We start from the raw sequence: 23,666 nt of genomic DNA, 5'->3' as shown, positions 1-23,666 counted from the left end.
GTTTAAAGGGGTCTAGGGAAACCAGGGTAGTCCTAGAATTGTTCGGAGCTAAGTAGGAAGATGGGGTGAATAGAAAGTTCAGATCTGTCCCTTTGGGTCTTGCAGAAATTATCTGGATTATGGAACTCATTTGCTGCACTCCCACCAAGTTTATAGGGTAGAAATGGAAGGAAAGAGATAAGGTGATTAAGAGTAATAGTGGTATGATTCACTGAGGCAATAGGAGCCCAGAATTTTATTTGTTTAAGAAAAGGTCACACAGTTGATAATCTCTGTGTATGGATTCCTCCTCCAGGGCTCTATGTTTAGAATATTTGTCTTCCAAGTCAGTCTCTCTTTCTGTGTATTTAGCCTGCCCTGTACTGGGTGGTATGTTAGATACAAAGAATACAAAGACAATCCTGCTCTCAAGGAGCCTACTACTTTGATGAGCTGGAGGGAGGATATATAAATATGTATGAAATAAATGAGGGAGAATGGTAACAGCTTGGGGGGAATTGGGGATAATTTTTTTTTATAAAGTGTCACCTGATTGTTTAGACGTTTAAAGATAAAGGGAGATTCTAAGGGGGGAATGGAGGTTAAGTAGAGAATACAGTCTAGCAGTGTAGGACAACCAGTGCAAAGGTGTCGAGATGAGCAATGGAAACGCATCTATGGGACATAGCAAGAATACCAGCTGACTGTACAGTACAGTGTATAAAGGGAATCATGAATAATATTGGAAAGACAGTGTGTGATCAGGCTATGAAAGACTTAAAAAGCTGAACAAAAGAGCTTGTCTTTGATCTCAGTGGTATTCTCCCATTTAAAGGGAGAATAGAAAGGAATAAACATTTCTGTAGCACCTATATGCCAGTGCTTTTTACAAATATCTCATTTGTTCTTACAACAACCCTGTATGGTAGGTGCTATTATCATCCCTATTTTTACAGTTTTGAGGAAACTGAGGCAAACAAGTTAAGTGACTTGTCTAGAGTTCACAGCTAGTGGCTGTTTGTCTGATTTTAAACTCAGATCTTCCTGACTCTAGGCCCATTATTTGATTATTTGATTCACTGATGTATGGAGCTACTTCTTCCCCTTGAGTCAGGCAGTACAATGGTCAGATTTTTGATTAAGGAAAATCATTTTGGCATTTGTGTAGCAGATATATTGGAGAGAAAGAGACTTGAGGTGTGAAGACCCATTAGGCCACTTGCAGTAGTTTTGGTGGGAGGTAATGACACCCCGAGTTATATTTTTGGGGATGTGAATAGGGAGAAGGAATGACAAGATTTGCCATATATCTGTGGGATGAGGAGGACAGTAAGGAGACAGAGACAAGGCCAGTATTGTGTACTTCAGTGAATGAAAGGATTATGGGATTCTTGATAGAAATAGGGATGTTTAAACCCCAATTGCCCTCCAAAAATAAAAAAAAAGGATGTTTAAAATGCTAGAGTCTGGGAAAAGATGAGTTCTGCTTTCGTTAGGTTTTTAGATGCCTATTAAGTAGCCAATTTGAGAACCAGTGAACAATTGGGGATGTTTGACTAGAGCTTGGGTGAATGATGGAAGCTGGAGTATAGATCATATAGAGATGATAATTAATCTGTGGGAGATGAAGTTCTCAAGTGAGAAAGTATAGAGAGAAAATGGGAGAAGGCCCAAAATATAGCTTTAAGGTACAGCCAAGGTTAGGTAGTCTGATATGGAAGAGGAGCCAACAAAGGAGACAGAGAAGTGGTCATATATATAAGAGGAGAAGCAAGAGAGAACATTATTGCAAAAACTCAGGAGAGATTATTAATACCAGGAGGATACTGAGTGATGGCTTTATAATTATCCTGGAAGCTGTCATGTTAGAAGAGTATGCTGAAGACATCCTGTGGTGATGATCAACCTCAGATTAATTTGTGTCTTTTTAAAGAATAAAGCTACCTTATTTTCATCTTTTTTTAGCTACTATATCACATAATCAACAAATATTTATTAAGTATCTACTATGTAGCTATCAGGTACAGTAATGGGCCTTTGGGATAAAATTTAAAAGAAAAGAACAATCCCCATTCTCGAGACATTTATTTTCTGTTGGGAGAGACTATGCACATGCATAAATATATAGAGATTAAATATGAAGAGAAGATAAATGTTATTTAGGTAAGGGAGGGCATTAATAATTTAGGGGGGAATCAGGAAAGGCTTTGTGTAAAAGAAGGTGATGCTTGAATCGAGTCCTTTTTAATGTTTGCAAAGCTCTTTAATTTATTTAATTTATACTTTGTTTTTAGATCCACATTGTTTCCCTTCCCCTGCTTCCTTCTTCTGCTTTCCCTCCCTCACCAAATGAGAAAGCAAGAAAAACAAAACCCTGGTTATAGATGTGCATAGTTGATTAAAATAAATTTGTGTGTTGGTTATGTTAAAAAAATAATATGCCATGGTCTGCTCAGTGTCCAGCACTAAGTATGACTGGAGATGTGAATAAGAAATGACCAGACCATGTGGGTAGTTCAAGGAAAAACCATGAACTCCATTTATTGATTCTTAGTACAAGGTTTTTATAGAGCAAAAGAGACAAAGGAAGGGGACTCAAGTTTTCTTATCATTACCTTAGTCTGTTGTATCCTGGAAGTAGCACAGAATAGATAATTTGGTAAGGATTTGTTATCTAGGAGACTAAAGTCTTAGGGTAAGACCTTTGATCTAGGCCTCAGGTACCTCTTAATGCAGCCATAGTCAAAAACAGATACGATTGAGAGCATACTTCAAAGCCAAAGCTACAATCATCAAAAGACATCACATTGAGAGCTGACCACCCAAAAATACCTGAGTGCTGAATCAAATATTTTGGCTCTCAATAACTAAAATCTTGGGGTAGAGCCTATTGATCTCAGAACTCAACATCGTAATAAATGTAACCTGTAACATAGAACTCAGGAGCTAACAACAAAAAGTTGCATCTCAGAGAGCTCTTATATTAAAGTCCACTATTAGGATTTAATATCTGAGTCCTGAATCAGGCTTCCTTGGCTCCCCACAATAATATATCTCCATCTGTATTCTTTGAGACCATCACTGTCGGGAGATGGGTAATATATTTCATCTTGAGTCCTCTGGAATTGTGTGTGGTTGGTCACTGGGCAAACAGAATTGCTAAAGTTTAGAAGTAGTTGTCTTTATAATATTGCTGTTATTCATACAGAGCTTCCCAGGCATCTCTGAAACCATCCCTTTCATCATTTCTTACAGCCCAATAGTATTCCATCACATTCTTACACTGTAACTTGTTCATCCTTTCCCCAAGTGATGGGCATCCTTTAAGTTTCCATTTTTTTTTTTTGCCAACACAAAAGAGTTGCTGTAACTGTTTCTCTCTTTCTCTTCTTTCTTTGATTTCTTTGGGTATAGAGGTGGCAGTGATATTACTGGGTCCAAAGGATATGCAGATTTTAGTAGCTTTTTTTGGGGTCATAGTTTCAAATTGCATTCCAGAATGACTGGATAAGTTCACATTTCCATCAGCAGTGCATTAATGTACCTGTTTTTCTATAGCCCTTGCAGCATTTTTCATTTTCTTTTTTTGTCTACTTTGGCAACCTGATTGGTGTGATGTGGAACATCAGAATAGTTTTAATTTGTATTTCTTTAATTAGTAGTGATTTAGAATATTTTTCTGTGACTATTGATAGTTTGGATTTTTTTCCACTGAACACTGCCTATTCATATCCTTAATTGGGGAGTCGCTCTTATTTTATAAATTTTAATCAGTTCCATATATATTTTGGAAATGGGACCTTTACTAGAGAAACTTGTGGAAAATATTTTCCTTCCTATTTACCTGCTTCTTTCCCAACTTTAGCTGCATTGATTTTATTTGTGCAAAATTTAAGGAATTTTATGTAATCAGTATTGTCCGTTTTGCTTTTCTGTGATCCTCTCTATATTTTATGGTCACAAACACTTTTACACATAGATCTGATAGGTAATTTATTCCTTGCTACTTTAATTTTTTTGTGATGTTACCCGTTATGTCTTAAGACATATACTCATTTGGAGGTTATCTTGGTATACAATGTGAAATGTTGGTCTCTACCTAGTTTCTGCTCTGCTTCTTTACAGTTTTCACCTGCAATTTTTGTTGAATAATGAGTTCTTGCCCCAAAGTCTAGGATGTTTAGGTTTATCAAAAACTACACTTATTTTCTTCTCTGTATTGTATAGCTATCTGTTCGATTGATCAGCCTCTTTCTTAACCAGTACAAATATTTTGATGATTACTGCTTTGTAGCATAGTTTGAGTTGTTACTGCTTTTCCAAACTTTCCGTTTTTTCATTTCCCTTTATATTTTTATCTTTCTTGATATTTCACTTCCCTCTATGTTCTTGATCTTTTCATCTTCCAGATGAATTTTATTATTGTTGTTATTTTCTAACTCAAACATAATTCATTATTTTAATTGGTAAGGCACCATTTGAATTGAGTCTTAGGGGAAGAAAGCAATTTCATGAGAAGGGAATGCATTTCAGGCAGGGAAGACAGCTAGGGCAAAATTTTGAGGATAGGAGATAAGGTGACATATAAAGAACAAAAAGAAGGTCAGTTTGTCTGGCCCTTAGACTGTGGAAAGAGGAGTAATGTATAATGAAGCTGTTGAGATAGATTGGGGCCAGGTTGTTAAGGGCCTTAGAAGTTAAACAGAGAAAAATTTTAGAGGCATTACAAAGTGTATTGATAAGTTAGGGGAGTGACTGCTTAAGGAAATTAGCTTGGCAGCTGTGTGAAGGATGTATTGGATAGGGAGAAATGACAAGTTTTGGCAACTAAAGGCAGGATATTTGTAATAGAATAAGTAAATATGCGGGAGTTGATAATGCTAAGGTTATATACCTGGTGATATTTTTTTTTAAAGCAATTGGGGTTAAAGTAACTTGCTCAAGGTTACACTGCCAGTTTTTTTTTGTGTGGGTGTTCAGTATCTGAGGCTGGCACCGATCCCGGGTCCTCCCGACTCTGGGGCTGGTGCTCTTACTCACTGCTGTGCACCACCTAGCCGCCCCTCCTGGTGATATTTTTGATAGAAGCATTGAAATTTTTAAAGAGGGGGGTAGATTTGAGAAAAAAGATAATTCTATTTTGGTGATTTTGAGTTTGAGATGTCTCTGAAAAATCTACTTTGAATGTCCAATAACCATGTGGTGATATGGAACTGAAACTTAGGGGAGAAACTGGGGCTAGGCATATATATGGTAATTTCATTTGCTTAGAGGTAGTAATTAAACATATGAGAGCTCATGAGGTGATAGAGAAGAGGGATAAGGACAGGGAACATCTGTAATTGGGGGAGGGTATATAAACACCAAATGATAGTATGATAGCCTTGCCAGGCTAGAGTATTGTGCTATAGGCCTCAGGGATGTTGATGGTAGGAATAATCAATGATTGGCAAGGGATGAACCATGATAGGTTCTATCCAGAATTAGACAATAGTTTGTAGTTAAATCGTTTAGCTATATTGATATTGTCAAGGGAAGAAAGTGATATCCAGGCAGAGATAATGGGCCTATAAAGTACCAAGAGATAGAAAGATTGAAGATGTGGAATATAAGTCTGGGGGGGGGGATGGGATGAAGCATAGGGAGAGATGGAATTATAGAGATTATGGCCAGATAGAGGAATGTCAGAGTTTTAAATTAAGAAATTAGAATACTTGGGGTGGGGAGAGTAAGGGTAAAAATCCAGGGTGTAACCATCTTTGTGTATAGGAATAGGTCACAGGATAAGAACTGAAGATACTGAGTTTATAAATGACTGAAGTAAATTTTCAGCTGAGATATCAAAGACTGACAGTTAATATCTAAATTGAGATAGAGACCTTAAATATTTTCTCTTATTTAGCAATTTGAATTTGGTTTTCTCTTTCCATATTGAAAATATTTGTAATTTTTTTCCATAGAGAAATGTGCTATATTAGAAAATATTGTAAATTTTTATAATTTAACCTCTAGGCAGCTTTTCTTTTGCCTATTTTGGCTCATATGATGCGGGATGGAGTAACTGCCAGTCGATTTAAAGATCAGCAGGAACCAGAGTGTATTATTGTTGCTCCAACTAGAGAGTTGATCAATCAGATCTTTTTGGAAGCAAGGAAATTTTCATTTGGGTAAGTGTGTCTGAGTGCCCATTATAACATTTTTTCCTTTCATAGTTTCTGAAAAAAATATTTTCCTCATCATGGGATGAATGGATGTAAGGATAGATATTATGTTATATTAAAAATATAGCATATTATTCAATTCCCTGAAGTATTCCAAAGTTGACTAACTAGTCTTCAGGAGTTTTATTGTTTTGTATAACTATTGCATCTCTTTGATATTTTGTTATTTCTCAGTTGGTTTCAAATTAGAAAAGAGAAGAGAAAATTAATTTTAATATCCTTTTCAGTTCTCATTAAATTTGTCCCCAAAGTGGGTGTGGTTGGTTTCACTATCATTATTTATATCATATGCATATAAATGTTACTTTCATGGTGATTCATATAATGAATGCTTAGTGAACTTTAATTTTTTTAAGAAATAAAAACTGACAATATTCTTTTTGTTAAAAGGACTTGTGTAAGACCTGTTGTAATCTATGGGGGAACACAATTGGGACATTCAATTCGCCAAATAATGCAAGGCTGTAACGTTTTATGTGCTACACCAGGAAGGCTAATGGACATCATAGGTAAAGAAAAGGTAGGATCTACAAAGTGATATAAGAATGGGAATAATCACAAAATTACTTTATTGGAAAAATTCTAAATGTTTCCAAATAATATTGTTGTGGTTTTATGCTGAAAGAAAGCTTTTACAGTGTTTAACCCAGTTTGTTACTTTCTTCTTACCTACCTCTTTTCAAATGTGAGGGTGATGGTCAGTGATATGGGCTTACAAATTTATTAGATCCTTATAGAGTAGTCCTAGGAGGGAAAGTATACTAAAACTCCAGACTACTTTGAATCTCTAAATCAAACTTCTTTGTGTTTTTGACATACATACAATAACTTAAAAGTAATTGAGCACCTTTTTTTACTAACCATCTGTGGTTTTACTAGCCACAGAATCAGAAAAATAATTGACTGAAATATGTATTATCTTTGTGTCATTATATGTAGCATCTGTTAGGATTAGTTTTCTCTTTTCATAGGCTACTTCTTGGGAATATTCAGTTTAGTGAAGAAGCTAACTAGCTATCTCTTCAGACAATTTCTATAGCAATGTCAGTAAGACATTTTGAGCTTTTCATCAGATTTAACCTGCAAGAAACCACAGATCTACTTTTTATTTTCCTTTCTTATGCTTCTACTTTTTTTTTTTTTTAACATTTTGTACCATTTCTGTGAGAGTGAGGTTCCTGGTAGTTCCTGGATGGTGAGAGAATGGAATATTTATTAGGGTTATGAGATAAGGAAAAATAACATTGTTTATCCAGGAATTAATTTTTAATATAGAGTCTAAACAGAAATTGACTAATTTTTTTAGGTTAATGTTTTAATTTTAAACAGTCATATACATTTTTCTTTCTGCCCTTTGGAAAAGATTGGCCTCAAACAAGTCAGATATTTGGTATTGGATGAAGCTGACCGAATGCTGGATATGGGTTTTGGTCCTGAAATGAAGAAGCTAATTTCCTTTCCGGGAATGCCATCAAAAGATCAACGCCAAACCCTGATGTTTAGTGCCACTTTTCCAGAGGAAATTCAAAGGTGAATGTTTTTTTTTTTTTTTAAATAGCTGTGGGGGCGGCCAGGTAGCACAGCGAGCAAGAGCACAGGCCCCAGTGTTGGGATGACCAGGGGATCGAATCTGGACTCAGACACTTAGCACCCACCCAGAAACACCTGGCCACATAACCTTGAGCAAGTTACTTAACCCCAATTACTTAGGGGCGGCCAGGTGGCTCAGCGAGTAAGAGCACCAGCCCCAGTGGCGGGATGACCTGGGGATCGAATCCGGGCTCAGATACTTAGCACCACACCCAGAAATAACTGGCCATGTAACCTTGAGCAAGTTACTTAACCCCAATTGCTTTAAAAAAAAAAGAAAAAAATAGCTGTGATATATGCATTAACATTTTTATAGGCATTTCAGGTAGTGTGTTTATTTTAATTGACAGAATTAATTTTTTTAATTTAGGTTTTAATGCATCTTTAGTTTTAATTTATAGAACAAACATTTCTCAAAAGGTTATTCTTAAGTCAATCTTCTTATAGTTAACTTCTTTTATAATTTGAGAGATCTTTTATCTCTTTCTACATTTCTTCCTGTTACTAATAATAATACAGTGGAAAATAATAACTGACATTTATATAGTGTTTTACAAGATATAGAGTGCTTTAGACATACTGTTTTGTGTAAAAGCTTCACCATAATCTGTGAATTATAAGTATATGTAATTTTTCCCATTTTAGAGAATAGAGGAATAGTGGTTTAAGTGATGTGCCTATGGTGCTAAGAGTCAGGTCTTTGGATTTCAGATCCTTTACTCTTTCCTATATTTTAGTTGCATTGGTTCTAGTCCTCTTTCCTGTGCAGGTACTGGATTTGATCTTCCTCTTTATGTTTTCATCAAATGTAAGCATCTAAAGAACTAATCTGTAAATATGCCAAAAATAAGTCTTAAGCATATGTGTGTGTTTGGTTGGTTTTGCTTTTTGGAGGGGGGAAGGTAGGACAGTTGGGGTTAAGTGACTTGCCCAATATCACACGGCCAGTTTTATGTTAAGTGTCTGAGGCCAAATTTGAACTCAGGTCCTCCTTACTCCAGGGCCAGTGCTGTATTTATTGTGCCGCCCAAGAAGCATATATGAACTGAATGCCCTGGTTCTGTATTCTCTTATGATGTTTTGTATAATAAGGTACTTTTACTTGATTTCTTCCCTCCAACTCTCTGTCAGAGACTTTTGACTTCTGATTTTGCCATGATGGGGTCAGTGGTTGAAAAAACATGGTGCTCATAGTTTTTTAGATGGTTTGCAAATACTGACAACTTTTAGTACAATAAAAATGAGACTTTAATCCAGTGACTTATTTGAGTCTATTATACTATTAGAGAAACCCAACCATGTTAATACTGAAATTCTTGCCACAATTCAAACCAGAAGGGAAAAAGAAAGATTCACCTAACTAGAAGGAAAGTTTTTGCAGGTTTTCCTTGGAGAAGCCAATAAAGACATCACCAGAGTAAATTTCATATTGTTACTAAAAGCAACAAGAAATATCATTCTAGTGGCACTTTTGGTAATTTTACTTGGCAGAGGATGAAGAAGTAGTAAAATTCTATGAAGAAATTGACAAGATTCTCCAGAATGAGTCATTATATACATGGATAACTTTTGTGTTGGCTTCATCATGAAGGTGGAGACTGGAAAACCTGATAATAAAAAGTATTAGAAAATGGTTCAGATGTAAGAAAGGAAGGAAATCTGGCTTAAGGCTTGTAGAGTACTCAAAGCATAGTCTATATATCATGAATACTTTTTTTTTTTTGCCTTTTGGAGAGCAATTGGGGTTAAGTAACTTGCCCAAGGTTACATGGCTAGTTTTTGTGTGTGGGTGTTAAGTTTCTGAGGCCAGAACCGAACTTGGGTCCTCCTGACTCCGGGGCCAGCGCTTTACTCACTGCGCCACCTAGCCGCCCCTCATGAATACTTTTTAAGAAATATTTTAATTGAATTTTTTATTCTTAACGAATGCAAAAAGAGGATTCTATATGAAACTGTAACTCTTAATTTTGCACCTCTTGTCTTAATTTTTTCCTAAAGTATAATAAATTCTAAATGGTACTTTCAAAACTGTCCTGATGGTGATTCCTTATGAATTTTTCCTGCATTTTTGAAATATTACAATGAACCTATTTAAAAATTTTTTTTGCTAAACTCCATCACCCATCCTTCTAATTAACCAAAAGAAAGTGGAAAAACTCCAAAAAATTTGTGACAAACATGCATATTCAAGCAAAACAAATCCACATGATAACCATGTCCAAGAATATATGTCCTGAGGAGGTAGGCAACATACCTTATATGTTCTCTAAATAGTGGTTGATTATTGATTTGATCAGGGTTTTTTTAAAACATTTTTATTGATTTTTTTAGATCATAAAATTTTTCTCAATATCCATCCCTTTTCTTCCTGCCAGATAGCTATCTTATATACTAATAATATTTTTAAAGACAAAAAAATTGAAAACAATCACCAAAACTTTGATCAGTTAAACCTTTTAAAGTTGTTTTTCTTTACAGTGCTGTTGCCCTTGTGTAAATTGTTTTCTTGATTCTGCTTACCTCACTCTGTGTCACTCAATTCTTTTTTGAAAAATTAATTTTAGTTTTCAACATTCACTTCTATAAGACTTTTGAGTTCTAAATTTTCTCCCACTTTACCCCCCTCACTCCAGATGGTATGCAATCTGATGTAGGTTTTACATATACATTCATATTAAACATTTTCACATTAGTCATGTTGTAAAAATAGTTAGAACCAATGGGAAGAACCACAAGAAAGAAGAAACAAAAACAACAAAAAAGAAAGCATATAGTGTGCATTCAGACTCCACAGTTCTGTCTCTGGACGTGGATAGCATTTTCCCCATGTGTCTTTTGGAGTTGCCTTAGATCTTTGCATTGTTGAGAAGAGCTAAGTCTATCAATGTTAGTCATTGTACAATGTTCCTATTGCTGGTTCTGCTCACTTCACTCAGCATTAGTTCATGCAAGCCTTTTTAGGTTTTTCTGAAGTTCGCTTGCTCATCATTTCTTAGAGCACTCTCTAGTACTCTATTACATTCATATACCATAACTTGTTCAGCCCTTCCCCAATTGATGGGCATTCCCTCAATTTCCAATTCTTGGGCACCACAAGAACTGCTATAAATATTTTTGCACATGTGGGTCCTTTTCCAATTTTTATGATGTCTTTGGTCTTATAGACCTAGAAGTGTATCACTTGATTCTGCTTAGATTCTCTGAAATCATCTTTGTCATTTCAGATGGTATAGTTATATTCTCTACATTTACAAATCACAGTTGAGACATTCTTCAGTTGTCTAAGGGACATTCTAATGCCACTCTTAAGATTCTAGTTGTCTCCCACCCCCACTCTAGTGTCCTTTTCAGGATAAGGAAGAATATTTTGTTTTTAACTATTCCCTCCCCAGTATCATCCTTCCTCTTTGCCATCTCCACTTGTTTATCTTTTGAATATTATTTGGTTATATACCAAACTCCATTTTTGTCTGTTGAAGATGAATAAGATTCATTTGATGCCCAGTCCACCTATCCATTCCTCCATGTGTGAATATTCTTTTTACCCACCCCAATTATGAGAAATAGCAAGTTCTATCCCTTTCTTTTTCCTGACCTCAGACTTTTCAGAACAGAACTTATGTCTTTCTTATATAAATTACTCAATACTCTGAAGCCATTAAGGTTATGAAGAGATACTTTTTCTTCTTTTCCTATTAGTATGTTACTATGATATCTGACATTATGCAATTTTTATTGTTTACATAAATTTGCTTGTCTAGGTTTCTCTGAATTATTTTTTTTCTCTGAATTCTCGTGTTTGTATTTCAAGGTTCTGACTCAGCTCTGGTCTTTTCATCAGAATTGCTTGAAAAGTTCTCTTTTCTCTTAAAGATCCATTTTTTCCCTGTAGAATTACACTCAACTTTGCAGGGTAAGTTAGTATTGATTTCAAGCATCTGTCTTCTGCCTTTTGGAATACTATATTCTAAGATTTCTCATGTTGAATAGAAGCTACCATGACTCTGGTTCCTTGTTTCATGCTTCTTTCTGGTAATATTTTTTCTTAGACTTGGAAACTCTGGATTTTGGCTAAGACCATCTTGGCGCTTCTTTTATATCTTGAAATGTAGTGTCATAGTGTCTTGTCTTTTTTTTAAAAAGGAGTCCAGTGATTTTTAAATTAACTCTTCTTGACCAGTTTCCAGGCCATTTCTTCTTGCTATCATGTCACTTTTTCCTTTTTTTCTTTTTAATTTTTTCTAATATTTCTTGCTGTCTCATGGAGTTATTAATTTCTGTTTTGTTCAACTTTTCAGGAATTGAAGTTCTTGGGTTAAACTTACTACTTTCTCTTCTAAGTAAGCTTATTCCATTTCTTTTTCTCTAGAGCATTTACTAAATTTTAAAATTTCTTCTAGTTATTTATGGGATCCTTGTGGAAAATGCATTTTTTTCTTTGAAATTCTGCTTGTAGTTATTATAGAGTTAGATTTGTAATAATTTTTGATACTGGATGGTGTTTTCTTTGATTTAGTCATCTCTTCAGTTTTAGTTACAGAACTGGAGTCTTGTACCAAGTCCAGGCTCTTCCTCCAGCTTCGCTTTTGGGTAAGAGGGGAAAGTTATGCCAGAGCCAGATCTCCTTGGATCCCTGGGACTCCTGTGCTTGCCTCCACCTACTGGGATTAGAATCGACTGGATCTTTGAGGATAAGAATGCTGTGTTTTCAAAGTCTTCTCTGGCATCTTAGGACAGAGTTTTAGGGAACCCAGAGTCCCTGGCTTTGGGCTGTCCCAGTTTGAATGCGTGGGTACTGCTCTCTCTGCTGCCCATTGTTGCTCTAAGTCTTCCAAGATCCCCAACTGGGGGCTCTCTGACCACCCTGGGGATTTTTCAAAGCCACTTCTGCTCTAATTGCCTGTGGACGCAGCCTAGGAAGCTGTTGTTTACTTGGCCATTTCTGGTAGCTCTGAAAGTAGCTGAGGTGGGAGCAGTTTTGCTGGCAGTGCTTTGCCTGACTTTCTGTATAGTTCTAGGGAGAAAGAAGTCACTTGATGTAATGTTTACATAGGGAGACATAGCTTAACAATTTTTAAAGTGATTTTCTTAAAGTGCAGGTCTGACTCCTGAACTCAGTAAAATTCAGTAGTGTTGAACAAAACCCCCTCATTCAAATATTGAATTTTAAAGCTCTTCATAATCTATCCCCATCCTCTATTTCCACCCTATTACACATTACTCCCTTCTGCTCATTTGGCAGTTTAACCATGTTGGCTTTTTTGCTTGTCCTCGCAATGTTCTATTCTCATCTTGGACACTTTTCCTTGAAAACTCAGTTCAAGTGCTTTCTCTTATAGGAAGACTTTTCTGGGCCTTCCACAAAGGGCCCTTTGTGTCTGTTTTATATATACCTGTAAACATGCATGTTATAGCCCTGGTAGAATGTACTTTGAGACTTGGGACCAGATGACTTTTTTTCTGTCTTCATTCCTAGTTCCCAGTGCAGTGCAGTGACATGTTCTCATATACTCCATAGGTGCAGTTATCTCTGTGCAGGTGGTAACCAGATTTATGTAACTCCAATCCTAATTGTCTATTGAGCCACAGGCAGATCTGCAGCTTCCCTTGGAGATTTCACATGGGATCTGCCACTCTGTTACTCTGCTAGATATTTGACTGTATACTTGGTGTTCATCCCTCCTTCACATCAGAGGTGATGCCATGTTCAAACAGAGCCCAAACCATCATTTCTTACAAGTATTGCTATTAGTGTTGAGGGTATGCGCACAAGCTCAGTGTTATCTTGTAGTCCTTATTCTTATCTCATCTATTCAGTCTGTGGCTGCATTTTGTTTTTGCCTTCACAGCTTTCATTTATGTCCCACTCTCCTGAGTCATGGGTATCCCAGGAGTGTTGGAAAGCCTGGATTGTGACTCACTTGTTAGGGTTTTTTTGCTATTTTTTTAACCACATATGATTTCATCGTGTATACAGTAAACCTAGATTTTTCTCTACTAGATGGGAGAAAACTGTATTATACATACAGCTTTTGGTGAATCTTTCCACAATGGTTATGACACTGAATAACTTAAAAGGATAAGAGCTAGTCCCATAGACTGTAGTCTCAATTTAATATGGCTTCTTTTTTGTAACTTGATTGACGTTCACCTTAATTTTCTATCAGTAAAAGCGACAGATACCTTGTTGAGCTAGTAAATTTATTTGGCATTATTATTACCATAATTTGACATTCTTTCATTGTCAGTTTTTTGTTTTAAAAAAATTATACTCAGGGGCGGCCAGGTAGCACAGTGAGTAAGAGCACCGGCTCCAGTGTCAGGATGACTTGGGGATCGAATCCGGGCTCAGACACTTAGCACCACCCAGAAACACCTGGCCGTGTAACCTTGAGCAAGTTACTTAACCCCAATTGCTTAGGGGCGGCCAGGTGGCTCAGCGAGTAAGAGCACCGGCTCCAGTGTTGGGATGACCTGGGGATCGAATCCGGGCTCAGATACTTAGCACCACACCCAGAAATAACTGGCCTTGTAACCTTGAGCAAGTTACTTAACCCTGATTGCTTAAAAAAAAATTACTTATTTTCTAATTAACTTTTCAAATAGTATTTGATAAATGTGTTATCAACATGTTTATTTGTGATCAAGGTAATTAGAAGCAATTATCTAGTGCATTTTAAACTAATCTTAAAAGAATGCCAAAGTCAAAATGAGTATGGGGTGGGGAGGAAGCTTTGGAGATTAAATCATTATTGTTTTCCTTCCTAGATTGGCTGGAGAATTTTTAAAAACTGACTATTTGTTTGTTGCTGTTGGACAAGTGGGTGGAGCTTGTAGTGATGTTCAGCAGACTGTTCTGCAAGTTGGCCAGTACTCAAAACGAGAAAAACTTGTTGAAATTCTACAAAACATAGGTAATGTTGATATACTTACTCTTTGTAATGAATTTAGTTTTTAAAAATTTACTGACTTTTAAGAAATGTTTAAAGAACATGTAATTTTAAGAATAATGTATTTGGATTTTGATTCCCAGATAATCTTAATATTTCTCTAAGGATATTTTAGAGATAAATAATATATAATTTCTGCTTTCATTTTTCAGATTGCTTTGAAATCTTTGAATAAATGGGGTAGTTCAGACTTATGATACAGAACTTGTTTCTATCATGACCAGTTGCACATTCTTTTAATACCAATTCTTCCAGGTTGACTGTTTAACTGTGAACTATTCTCTCCTGAGGAATAATATTTCTGGAGGTAGAAATTCTAAACTATTATTCCTGGAAGTAGAAATTCTAAACTATGTCCTGGTATTGAACCATATCCTCTTCATCAAAAGCTACTATCTTGATTCTGCTTTTCAATACGATTCCTTTTTTTTTGCCAGATGACAGTCCTTGCTACTTTATCTCTTTTCTAGTCTTGTTATTCTCTTTCTCTTGCCTTTTTCCCTTTAAAATAAGTATAGGTTTTCTTTGTGTTTGGGAGTGGGGTTATTCATCTCTACTACTCAGGTTACTTTATCAGTCCTTCATCTTGTATCATTTATATCTGTCTTCACCACTCATAGAACTCCTCTTTTAAAGTCACTAGTGAGCCCTGTAGTCATTTTTTGTCCCCCATGTATTTATGTACCTCATGGATTAGAATTGGAAGAGACCTTAGAGATCATCTAGTCCAGCACCCTAATTTCACAAATCTGTCAGCAAGCATTTATTAAGAATTCACTCTTTGCCAGGCACTGGTGAGGAAACTTGAGGTCTAGAGAGGTCAGCCAACTTGCTGTGACTACCTCTTATGCCTAAGATGCATGCCTTTCTCACTTCTGCTTCTTAAAATCTCTAGTTTCCTTCAAAACTTAGGTCAAGTAAAATCTTCTATAAAAGCCTTTTCCTGATCTCCTTTCCTCCCTCCCCCAAACTGCTACTGCCCCATTCGGTTAATGTACACGTCTGACTCCTGAACTCAGTAAAATCCAGTGGTTCCCTATTCTCTCTAGTATTGAACAAAATCCCATTTAAATGTCATTTAAATGTCAACCCCCTTGATATACTGCCCCAGTATGTTGTATTTATTTTGAATATATTATATATATACATACATACGTATATATGCAAATATATAAATATGTATGTTTATTATTTGCCTGCTATGTTCCAGACATTGTGCTTGGTTCAATATACAAAACAAAACAGTCACTGTCTTCAAATAGCTTACATTCTTTTGGGTGGGGAGATAATATACACATGTATTGGTATTTTTGAAACACAAGAAATGAAGGTGAAGTTGGAGACCATTGTAAGCATAGAGAATATCCAGTGTAAAGGCAAAGAAAGGAGGGATGTAGTAGTATACAAGGAATAATCAGAAGAACAAAATAGTATGGCTAGATGATAGTGTGTATGTGCAGATCTAGCAGAAGAGATAATTGAGTTCATGGGAAAGCAGAGAAAAACCCAAGAGTTTTAGAATACACCTACATTTAGGGGTTGGCAAAGGAGGATGGGAAGGCATGGTAACATAGCTAGCAGCTGCAAGAGAGAATGCTATGATGAAAACCCATAAAGAGGATGTTCAGCAACATAAAGTGCTACAGAAAGGTCAAGAAAAATAAGGCTGAGAAAAGACCATTAGATTTGGTCATTTAAGGGATCATTAGTAACTTAGGAGAAAAGAGTTATTTTTCTTGTTAGAATGTAAGCTCATCGAGGGGAAGGCCTATGTGTTTTTTTTTTTCCTGTGTATTCTGAGTCAAACATAGTTCTTGGCACATGATAAAGCCCCTGATAAATGCTTCTTGATTGATTGATTGACTAAGGTTACACCAAGTAATTGGCATATACATTACTTAAAAAATATATAAATAATTTGGAAAAGAAAGTAGGAAAGAACTACATAATGCTTTAGGTAAATGGTGTTTAATTTAGTAGTAGATTATAAGGAATATAGCTAATCTTGTGGATTAACTAATCAAAGAATGGGGAATTAAAAAAATACTTGTCCAGATTCATCACAGAATACCCAATAAACAAATAAGAAATGAGATAAAAATGTGAACTTAGGGGAAAGAAAATATTAAGGAAATGAGCTATTTTCATATTTATTTGGCTCCTCTGTTCCAGTTTATACTAGCTTCTGTCACCTTACTACCAAAATTTCATAGAAATCTCATATTTATGTTTCTCATAATAGTCACTATTATACTAGCTTAAAGTAGTATGCTTTATACCATTCTCTTATAATATTTTTAAGTTGGTAGTCAGTGACCATTGTTATTTTTATTTTTTTTTACTTTTTGGAGGGGGGAAAGGCAGAGCAATTGGGGTTAAGTGACTTGCCCAAGGTCACACGGCTAGTAAAAGTGTTAAGTGTCTGAGGCCAGATTTCAATTCAGGTCCTCCTGACTCCAGGGCTGGTGCTCTATTCACTGTGTCACCTACCTGCCCCTGACTGTTGTTATTTATTTATTTTTTAATATTATTTATTAATTTGTTTGCTTTTAGTTTACAGGATTCAATTCCACAATTCCTTGAATTTCACATTTTGTCCCCCTCTCCCCGCCATGGCAGCTTATAGTCAAATATAGGATCTGTAAATACTTTCACATTATACATTGGTCAGGTTATAAGGACGGATTGTACCAGCTGGAATGGAAAATGGTAAAGAGGATATAAAACCAAATAAGAGAACGAAAAGGATCAGGTATTTTGCTTCCACCTGGATATAAACTTAGTTCTTTCTAGTTCTTTCTCTGGATGCACATTTTTCTCTCCATCATGCATCTTTTGGGATTGACTTATATCCCTGCATTGCTGAGAAGAGACCAGTCTATCAAAGTTGGTCATCACACATATGTTGTGTCTGTAATTGTGTACAAATTTCTCCTGGTTCTGCTCTTCTCACTCAGCATCAGTTCGTATAAGCCTCTCCAGGTAAATATGACGTTCATCTGCTCCTTGTTTCTTATAGCACAATAGTATTCCATTACATCCATATACCACAACTTGTTCAGCCATTCCCCAATTGATGGGCACCCCCTTAATTTCCAATTCTTTGCCACCACAAAAAGAGCTGCTATAAACATTTTTGTACATATGGGTCTTTCTCCCATTTCTATGATCTCTTTGGGATATAACCCTAGGAGTGGTATTGCTGGATCAAAGGGTATGAGAGTATTTATAGCCCTTTGGGCATAATTCCAGATTGCTCTCCAGAAAGGCTGGATCAGTTCACAACTCCACCAACAATGCATTAGTGTTCCAGTTTGCCCACATCCTCTCCAGCATTTGTCATTTTCCTGTTTTGTCATCTTAGCCAATCTGACTGGTGAGATGTGGTACCTCAGAATTATTTTGATTTGCATTTCTCTAATCAATAGTGAATTAGAGCATTTCTTCATGTGCTTATAGATAGCTTTAATTTCTTTCTCTGAAAACTGCCTGTTCATATCCTTTGACCATTTATCAATTGGGGAATGACTTGTATTCTTATAAATTTGACTCAACTCTCTGTATATTTTAGAGATGAGTCCTTTATCAGAGACATAGGTTGTAAAGATTCTTTCCCAATTTCCCACCTCCCTCTTAATCTTGGTTACATTGGCTTTGTTTGTACAGAAACTTTTCAATTTCATGTAGTCAGAATTATCCATTTTACATTTTATAATGTTCTCTAATTCTTGTTTAGTCATAAAGACTTTCCCTCTCCACAAGTCTGATAGGTAAACTATTCCTTGTTTTAGGAGACTGCTTACAGTATCAACCTTTATACCTAGATCATGAACCCTTTTAGACTTGATTTTGGTATATGGTGTTAGATAATGGTCTATGCCCAGTTTCTGCCATACTATATTCCAGTTTTCCCAGCAATTTTTGTCAAATAGTGAGTTCTTATCCCCAAAACCAGGGTCTGGAGGTTTATCAAACAATACATTACTATAGTCATTGACTTCTGAATCTCGTGTGCCTAATCTATTCCATTGATCCAGTCCTCTATTCCTCAGCCAGTACCAAGTAGTTTTGATGACTGCTGCTTTATAGTACAGATTGAAATCTGGTAAAGCTAGTCCACCTTCCCTAGCATTTCTTTTCATTAATTCCCTTGATATTCTGGACCGTTTATTCTTCCAAATGAATTTTGTTACTATTTTTTCTAACTCTATAAAGTAGTTTTTTGGTGACTGTTGTTATTTATAAAAATTCCAGAGGAGGTAAGCTTATTTATTCTGCAGTTCTTGCAAGAATTGGGTGTACTGCCTGCCCAGCAACAAAGGCAAAATCTTCACAGTTTAAATCCATCCCTTGTCCTGAAACTTGAATTCCATCCCTCCTTTCCTCATTGGCTAATTATTTTAAGGTGTACAACTTCCTGGCATGCCTACTTCATGTTCCCTCTTGTCATGATCCCCTCCCTCCAAAAATGTTCACATATATGGAATGTGAATTAAAATGAGCCTTAGCTTCTCCCAGGGGAGGAGAGGATAATATTCATGAAGCAGTTAAGAATGCATACTTGAGTCTGACTTACCCTGTCTTAACCACAGACCCGGTCAAGACTAGTTTTCCCCTTATTCTTTTTGCAAAAAGCCCCCTTTTCCTTGGAATCGTTTTTTGCAAAAAGAGGCTAGTTCTTTGAAAAGAAGACCCACTTCCCTGCACCTGTGTGGAAACATAATTTTTTTTATATTTCACATCATGAAAACAACAAATTATGAAAACACTACGAACAGTTTAGTGTTTCAGTCAATATTAAAATTTAATCTGATACATTAAATTTGAATGATAGTTACTGTACTATAATTGACTTAAATATTAAAACAGTTTTGACATGAATACTGAACAAAATGACTATTTGCTTTTACACAGCTAAAAGTATTTCCTGGAGTCAGGAGAGATAAAGGGAATATTTTATTGGAGTAGGCAATAGTTCTGAGCCCCCTCTGAAGACTCTCTAATCTGTAATCCACGAGTCTCTATTGCAATGAAGACTTCTCTGGCTGGTATCTTGTTTTATACTGTTTTATATTGTTTTAAGAGCCTTACTCTCATTGGCAGATGTATCAGATCTTACATGTTTTGAATCCGAACAGGGAAGAAGTTTTTATAGCATATTAGTTTGGGCTTTCCATTAATGGAAAATGAGACTCTTATTGGGAAAAAGTGATGAAGGAAACCTTGGGATTGTCAGTGAGGGAGAATATTGATTTCCAATCTTCCTTTTGAAGGATGGCTTTTATTAAGGTAGTAAGTTGAGATTTTTTTGACTTAGGGAGTTTCCTTGGTCCATCATATTTCTCCCATATTGACTGAAATTGGAATATTTAGAGATTAATTTGGGAACCCCTAGGAAGGTGAAGGAGGAAACTATTCACCATTAAAATTTTAGTGTGAAACAGACCAACTAGTTTGCTTTCCTCATCTGGTTAGAATAAATGTTAGTGGATTAAAGGTGGAGTACAAGGTAATTAGGGAACATGGGACACAGCAGAAAGAAGGCAGTTTTGTGGAACTCTTAGAGGACAGCATGAGAGCATGGAAGTATTATAAAGGAGGTTAGAAAGTGGTGGGGAAAGAAAAGTTTAAATTTTGCCTGTGGACCAAGTGTAGCTGATCAGGTTCCTATACCCAATTCTCCTGAAAATGGGAGGTTTTCCCCTGTTCATGAATGAAAGCAGTTTTTCCTCACTTTATCCTTAGATCTGCTGCCTGATCCCACTTGAGAAGATCCTAGTCCCTTGTTTATTTGTTTCGGGTCTAGGTTCTGCTTGCCAAACAGAAATCATGTGCAAGAATATGTATGTTAGTATGAGAAATAGCCTCAGAATTTTATACTTGTACACATACTTTTTTGGTGGGGGGATGCAGGGCTACAGGGCTAAGGTGGGAGGGATATTGAGGAGGAAGAGGTATGCCTTTTGCCCAGAAAGAGCTGCTTATTATTTAGGTGAAGAGAAAAGACCATAGAACATAGTTAATTATACATTGACATGTATTATTTTAAGTATTATAATTAATGGTAAAAATACCAAGTACTCTAGGAGGTCAGAGATATATTAAGGTCTTAGGATATTTGAATTAATATAGATTTTTATTTAATTCCATCAGGAATTGATTGAATTTTTACTCTTACATAGCCATAATACATATTCCTCACAGTTCATAAGCAGATTTCATCTTAGATCATTTCCAGCATCTTGCTAATGATAATTTCAGCTTATGTGCCAAAAATCTGTTAGAGAGGGTGAAAAAGTAGTGAATAGAGCACCAGCCCAGAAGTCAGAAGGACCTGAGTTCAAACTTGGCCTCAGACACTTGACACTTAACTCATTGTGTGACCTTGGGCAAGTCACTTAACCCCAATTACCTTCCCCCCTCCAAAAAAATTCTGTTAACAACTTCATTAGATCCTCCAATATTCTCTGATAATCAGTGACTTCAGTGTCCATGTTGACAAAGGAGAGAACCATGAAAAATATATTCAGGATTAAGGGATGAAAGAAACAAAAGGCTGTTAGGCTCCCTAAATATGTAGCCTTCTGCCTACATATCATGAACTCTTCCTTTTGACAAAACAGTTCGGAAATATTGAATATGGCATGCACCAATAATTCTGTGATCTCAATCCCTTCAGCTCTGAAGGAAAAATCAAGTGGATGAAAAATGCCTATGGCTGAGACTATGATATTCATTTAGGTGGTTGACCTACAGGGTTCATATATCAGTCAGTACCTGTGGGATTTGACATTGCAAATGAGTATTAATTAGACCCAGAACTGAACCAGGAAGAAGATAGTGAGTTCAACTGTCTTTGGAAGATTGTCCAATTTTGTTAATGACTCCAAATTTTTCCCAAAACAAAAGTGCCTCTCCCATTTTAACCACAACAGACTAAACCAGTGCTGTCCAAAGGGTTATGGAGAGGCACCTGGAGGGCATGAGCCAGCTGTGACACAGTACGAATTGGGAATTATGCAGAAGGGGGTGTAAAAATGTCATCATAGCCAAGACAGTTACAGAAGGCTCATGATGGAAAATTCTGTCCACATCCAGAGAAGTCTGATAGTCTTAATGTAGATTTAAAGCATGCAATTTTCACTTTGTTTTTTTCATGTTTTTTCCTTTTGTTTTATTTCTAGGTTTCATAACATGACTAATATGGAAATATGTTTTACGTGATTGTATTAGATAACCTATATCATATTGCTTACTGTCTTGGGGGGAGGGGACAGGAGGGAGAAAATTTGGAACTCAGAATTTTATAAAAAATGAATGTTAAATTATCTTTATGTGTAATTAGAAAAAATAAAATGCTATTAAAAAAGAATATTATTTAGAAATACAAGGTTGGGGGTAGGGAGAGAAGATAATTCTGGTCATATAATTAAGGGACAACTGAAAGAATTATTCCAATGAATGGTATCTTAGGGCTACATTGTAGTTACAAATGTAAAAATTTTAAAACCAGGACAATAAGTAAACTTTAAATTATTAAGTACCTTAGTTTAATTTTTATCTTATTTGTGTGTGCTAAAGTAAAAATAATTTTCTTAAATGGTTTTTATATTTCTAAATTGACTCACAAGGTGAAAAAAAGAGTATATTTGCAGCTTTTATTAAAATCTATTAAAACTATTCTTAAAGCTTGAAATAAAGTAGTTTAAACATTTTTGACTAGTTCGCTCTTGTTTACCTTTAAAATCTTCATAAGTACCATTTTCACCAAGACTCTCCTTGAGGTTTTAACAGTTGAAGATGTTATTGAATATTAACAAGGAAATAAGCTAATGACAGTATATATAGTCTGCTCCCTTTCAGAAAGGTTAAATGAATGTCATGTGCTGTTTGAATGTCATTTCATGACATCTTTGATATTTTGTATGGGCTAAAATAACTTAAAGATACATTTTATACTGAATATGTATTTTAGGTTTTAGGGCTTTTAAATAGAAAGCACAATTTAAATTTCTTAGGAGCTATTTAGATTTGTATACAAGTTAAAAAAAGTTCAACTTGAAGCATTTTAGGGATCATGTAAATTATAGCCCAGGAAAAAAAAAGAATGACTCAAAGGCAAGTGTTCTTAATCTAGTATTTCTTGAATTCGTTTTTTTTTTAGATTTTTATAACTATTTCATTATAATTGGTTTCTGATGTAGTCTTGTGTATTTTATCTTACCCTTTAGAAACATTCTGTGTCTGCAGTGTGATAGGTGCTTAAAAAGTGCTTGTTGACACGAGAAAAAGGGTCCATAGGTTTCACCAGAGGAGTACTTGACACAAAAAAGATGAAGAACCTCTGCTTCAAGGACCATATATTACACCTGTTGTCCCCTCTATTATATTTGACTGCTGACCTATCATGTTGCTTTGTAGGTGAAGAAAGAACAATGGTGTTTGTTGAAACTAAGAAAAAAGCTGATTTTATTGCAACCTTTCTTTGTCAAGAAAAAATATCAACCACAAGCATTCATGGGTAAGTGAAGGCTTAATGGTGAGTGATTGTAATTAAGCAGCGTGGCGCCCTTACTGAGGCATATGCCGCTGTTCATGGTGCTTAGCTGAAATTAGGAGGCAGGACTGATGCACATGTTAGCTCTACTAGTTCTTATTCTTTGAATCATGCAACTAGTGTTTGTCAGGCTTGTGTTGAAGTAGATTAATTTTTTGAAATGTAAGTTAGACTCATTATCCTAATGTCCTTGATGAATAGCAGTTTCTCCACTGAATTTAAGCTTTTGATCCCATGTTATTTTATTTTCCTGCCTTCTATACTGTTAAAATTAACTAATAGGAAGGCTACATGATATGATAATGATAATAGAGAGGATATATGATATTAAGAAGACTAATAACTTTTTTTTACCATTAACTAGTAAAC

General features: G+C 35.7%; 1 protein-coding gene across 4 annotated transcripts in view; it reads left to right on the top strand.

Annotated features, from left to right (window-relative positions):
• Positions 1–23,666, top strand: part of DDX4 (DEAD-box helicase 4) — a 69,318-nt gene that overhangs the window by 36,501 nt on the left and 9,151 nt on the right. For all 4 annotated transcript variants that reach the window (XM_069096492.1, XM_069096494.1, XM_069096493.1 and 1 more), the window contains 5 exons: positions 5,992–6,146; positions 6,591–6,720; positions 7,564–7,730; positions 14,559–14,704; positions 23,162–23,261. In XM_069096492.1, the coding sequence (XP_068952593.1) occupies positions 5,992–6,146; positions 6,591–6,720; positions 7,564–7,730; positions 14,559–14,704; positions 23,162–23,261 (698 nt within the window). The remainder of the gene's footprint in view (positions 1–5,991; positions 6,147–6,590; positions 6,721–7,563; positions 7,731–14,558; positions 14,705–23,161; positions 23,262–23,666) is intronic.

The sequence above is a fragment of the Petaurus breviceps genome, unplaced genomic scaffold, assembly GCF_028583685.1.
Source record: "Petaurus breviceps papuanus isolate PSGF00001 unplaced genomic scaffold, PetGlider_PUasm1.0 229, whole genome shotgun sequence".
NCBI classification, from domain to species: Eukaryota; Metazoa; Chordata; class Mammalia; order Diprotodontia; family Petauridae; genus Petaurus; species Petaurus breviceps.
This window is presented reverse-complemented; position numbering and strand designations above follow the sequence as displayed.